The following is a 4,749-nucleotide window of genomic DNA, read 5'->3' on the forward strand; positions in this document are numbered from 1 at the left end:
GTGTGTGTGTGTGTGTGTGTGTGTGTGTGTGTGTGTGTGTGTGTGTGTGTGTACAGCCAGTTGGACTACAACCACATCAGCTGTATTGAAGATGGAGCTTTCCGAGCGTTACGTGACCTGGAAGTGCTGTGAGTACCTGTTTATACAGTTGCACCGCTAATAACAGCATAATACATGATGAACAGTAACAGCAGTGGGATACTGAACAGCTAATGCCCTTGTTGACCTTTGAAAGACTGCATTGCCTGTACAGCTCCTGAAGAAGGGCAGTTTAATATACATATTCAGGAATGAAGGTATTGCTATCATCTTCTTATAATTTAATAATACCATCATCAGTGCCACTGTTCAGGACCCTTTTCTATCCTAAAGTCAGCCTGACTAAGAAGCTTGTTGATTTTCCTAATGACGGATATTCATTTTCATCGTAGTATGAGACAAAGGCATATTGCTTTGATTTCAAAGTCAAGATTATGAATAATTAGCTGTGTACATCCACAAGGAGTAGTTTGAGGATTGAACTGATTTAGGAGGCGGGTCAATTACACTGGCACGTTTCCTTAAGACACATTTTGTCGTTTTGTCATAATAGTCTTAATAATGCAATACTGTATTTATAGTTTTTTCAAAATATATTGTTATTTCATAAACTAGTCAAGTGTTTTGCTGAAATGCACATTTTGTTACCCTACTAGAAAAACACTGTTGTGCCTGTTTTCATTTCAGTGCCAAGATACGGACAGGCTCAGATCAATATTGAAAACATTATGTAAAGGATCCCTTCAGATTTAGATTTTTTAAAACCTCTTTGAGACCTTTCTGTTTAACCAGAAACAGCTCTGAAGTTGCTAGGTCAATCTCCTTAGAAATCCTTTCAATAGTGTTGTCAAACACTTAGAATATTAATCTGAGCCTGTCAGTGGCAAAACAAGCACTTTTGTGGAGGTAAATACAAGACAATTGCCCTATTAACTTACATTGTAGCTTGTTTTCGCCATTGCCAACTGCAGCGATCTTGCTCAATACTGGACCAATGTCAAAGATTGTTGTTGCGATCAGTCACTTAGACTGAAAAAATAGGAAAATAGGGACCAGGTTGAAAAAAATGGTAGTTACCCTTTAAGTCACTGACAAATCTTGTGGTCATCAAGACTGTTTGAATAACAATTTTGTTTTCAGGATGTTTTTAATACAAAAAATACAATGATTACACACTCAGCAGAGTCCAACTTCCATACCTGCTTCGCTGACTAAGCCACTTCTCTGTGTCTGTGTACAACAACCCTGTCACTACAGAAGAGTCCAATGAATCTATATGGCATTTTGTGTTTTCTGCTTTTTTCTCTCCTCAGCACCCTTAATAACAACAACATCAGCCGACTGTCTGTAGCCAGTTTCAACCACATGCCGAAGCTCAGGACCTTGTAAGTAGCACAGCCAAATATTTGGTACACATTACCAACCGACAGGAAGATTTCCTCTCATCTGTGCCTGTTTGTACAATTGATTGATTGATTTGTACTTGCACTTCTTCCCCCCTACCTCCACCCACCCTGCATCTGTCTCCCCCCATTCCTCATATCTATTATTTCTTCGCTCCCTCCCCCCACCTGTTCTCGCCACTCTCCATCCCCTCTTCTCCTCCCTCCCACCTCCTCTCTTCCCCAGTCGCCTGCACTCCAACAACCTGCAGTGTGACTGCCACGTGGCCTGGCTGTCAGAGTGGCTGCGACAGCGCCCCCGTCTGGGTCTTTACACGCAATGCATGGCTCCGCCGCACTTGAGGGGGCACAATGTGGCTGAGGTGCAGAAGAAGGAGTTTGCCTGCACAGGTAGGTTAAGTTGACTGTTTGCTTTGTTGACTATTTTGTGTCATCTGCTTGCTGTTTTACAGTAGCAAACCGGTCTTCTGCTTTGTGTTGTTTTGCTTTTTGTTACTGTCTGTTGCTTATGCTTTTCAAGATGAGGACGAAGGCAAGTATTCATCTTTCACTGCATGGCTTGGCTTTAACCCTATTCACTGTACAGTTCTTACTGAAATATGCACTGATCAGATTCTATGTACAGCACTTTTATATTAAAATAAGCACAAGACTAAAAATAATACTGAAGATAGACAAGGTCACTATCACATTTAAGTACAGTACCTCTCTCTCACCTGCACACTTTGTTGCCCTTCTGCTGGTTCACACTTTGATTTTCTTTACTGAAATCTGTGTGCTTTAACAAGCTTCACTTTTTGGGATTAATACCTAGCATAACTATTATCCGTGGATAATATTGGCCTTTTGTCTCTGTGTAGGTCACCACTCGTCATCATCTTCCTCCTGCAGTGTGCTACAGTGCCCAGAGTCCTGCACCTGCAGTAACAACATTGTAGACTGCAGAGGAAAGGGACTGACTGAAATACCCACCAACCTGCCTGAAACCATCACTGAGATGTAAGGCACACATGTAAACACACACCTGCTTTACTCTACGTGCATACACATGTGCTTTTGCACACAAACTCCTGCACTCCGCTCTCGGTGCAGTGATATTTCTCTTGCTCTTTCCCCATGCTTCTCTGTGTTTTTCTTCTTCCTCTTATCACCTTTCTGTTTCACTACTTCTCTTTATTTCTGTGCAGTCAAATAAAACCACATATCTGTGAAATAAGAAAACCTGGTCATGCAGCTCTTCCCTGCTTAAAAAAATAATGAAGAGATGATGGAAGAAGAATAAAAAGATTCATTTGAAGGACAAGACTAATGATATCTCTATCTAAAGGGGGGGCATCAAAAAACTATAGCCAGCAGATTCAAAGTGACCAAGTACCATGCAGAGCTGTAGACTTGAAACTTGAACTTGACTTAAGTCACAAAAGGACTCTAGACGTGACTTTGACTTACATGAGATTTGACTCAAAAGACTTGGCTTCGAATCTTAAATTCTGTTAAAATTCTAGAAAAAAATGAAATACCAGCGTTAGGCAGACTTTGCATAACCATACACTTGTAATTACTAGGTCCAACTATTGTGTGTCATTCTAGTGGTATGTATTCAGAGATCTTGTTTTTGGAGAATTAATTTGGACTTTAAGACTTGACCCAAGGCCTGCTTTGACAAAACTGTAAGTATATGTGCATCTGTATTTGCATCTGTCTGATTTGAAACCTGCTTTGATTTAAAATGGAGTTAGCTGCCATGCAAGGCGCGTGGGCTGACCATCCAAAACAATTTCCTCAAAGACAATGTGGACAGATGGAGCCGGGGTTTACACTACCAACCATGCGACTGGTTGGCAACCCGTCAACTTGAGTCTGACTGGTTTTGATTGATTTGAGACATGCTTTGACTAGACTTGAGATTTGACTTAGACTTGTTTTGATTGCTTTTTGACATGACTTGGATTTGTCTCAGTTGATTTGAGAATTGACTTGAGACATGCTTTGACTAGACCCAATTGCTTTTAGACCTAACTTCAGCCCTGTTTTGCCAAAACTTGGATTCATCTCGATTGATTTGAGACTTGACTTGACTCGATTGACTTGAGACTTGAACTGACTTGAACTTTTCTCTGTTAATTGTAAACGGTCTCAAGTCAATAATTCACAAATGAATTGCACGCATACCTATCTATTTTAGACTTGACTTGGACGAGTTTTAAGTCCCTTGAGACTTGACTTGGACTTGCTCCAATGACATAAAAACATAATACATTCCAATACAATGCAATCCTCCTGTGTGATCAGTCAAACATCTTAGTAATAAAATAAGAACTGGAGTGGTGGTGAACAGAAGAGAACATCAAATGAAGAACATAATCAAATGGTTGGTTTGCAAATCATGTTCCACCGGCTTTCTAGTCACGGTGACTGAACATGTGAACAGTTTAGAGAACGCTTGTTTGGGTCTGTTTTCTCTTGTGTTTTGCCCTCTCCCACTCTCTTTCTCTCTACCTCCTTACTTGATTAGTTTGGGCCTCACTGATGCAGAGTTAGAATGGCACTTAATGGAACACTGCCCAGATAGTTAAGGGTGTGTGTGTGATGTTTTTGTGTGCATCTGACTGTACACATGTTTAAGGAGGGCAAAAGATCAGAGAAATGTGACAGACTTTGGCAACAGTCATCAAAGCGCCTTATCTGGAAATGTTCCCCTTAGCCAGAGCCCCAGGGAATAAGCAGCAGGCAACGATACAGCAGAGATAGCACTGTGATAGGCAAATGTAAATGTCCCCCCTCAATGGTCTGTGTGTATGTTTGGTTCCAGACGACTGGAGCAGAACGCCATCAAGGTGATTCCAGCTGGAGCCTTTTCTTCTTATAAGAAGCTGCGCAGGATGTGAGTAGATGAGGAGATACCTGAATTGTGCACCCTGTCAACCATCCACAAAAAACTTCTGTTTCTGTCCTCTGTGTCTCATTTTTTATGTCTCTCTCTCCCTTACTGACTCTCTGTCTCTTGTTTTTTTGTCTTTGGCTCTGTTCTTCACAGAGACTTGAGTAACAACCAGATATCAGAGTTAGCCTCGGATGCCTTCCAAGGCCTGCGCTCTCTCAACTCTCTGTGAGTACTGTGTGATATGTTTGTATTTAAGATGCAGTTTACACAAAACACAACACATTATGGCCCTTTGAATTTCATGAGGACTATCTAACTATACATCTACCTTAAAGGTCCCATGGCATGAAAATGTCACTTTATTAGGTTGTTTAACATTAGTATGAGTTCCTCCAGCTTGCCTATGGTCCCCCAGTAGCTAGA

General features: G+C 41.1%; 1 protein-coding gene across 10 annotated transcripts in view; it reads left to right on the forward strand.

Moving 5' to 3' along the window:
- Positions 1-4,749, forward strand: part of slit2 (slit homolog 2 (Drosophila)) — a 97,199-nt gene that overhangs the window by 67,227 nt on the left and 25,223 nt on the right. For all 10 annotated transcript variants that reach the window (XM_032533861.1, XM_032533796.1, XM_032533818.1 and 7 more), the window contains exons 6-11: positions 57-128; positions 1,353-1,424; positions 1,669-1,832; positions 2,303-2,441; positions 4,255-4,326; positions 4,480-4,551. In XM_032533861.1, the coding sequence (XP_032389752.1) occupies positions 57-128; positions 1,353-1,424; positions 1,669-1,832; positions 2,303-2,441; positions 4,255-4,326; positions 4,480-4,551 (591 nt within the window). The remainder of the gene's footprint in view (positions 1-56; positions 129-1,352; positions 1,425-1,668; positions 1,833-2,302; positions 2,442-4,254; positions 4,327-4,479; positions 4,552-4,749) is intronic.

The sequence above is a fragment of the Etheostoma spectabile genome, chromosome 2 (assembly GCF_008692095.1).
Source record: "Etheostoma spectabile isolate EspeVRDwgs_2016 chromosome 2, UIUC_Espe_1.0, whole genome shotgun sequence".
NCBI classification, from domain to species: domain Eukaryota; kingdom Metazoa; phylum Chordata; class Actinopteri; order Perciformes; family Percidae; genus Etheostoma; species Etheostoma spectabile.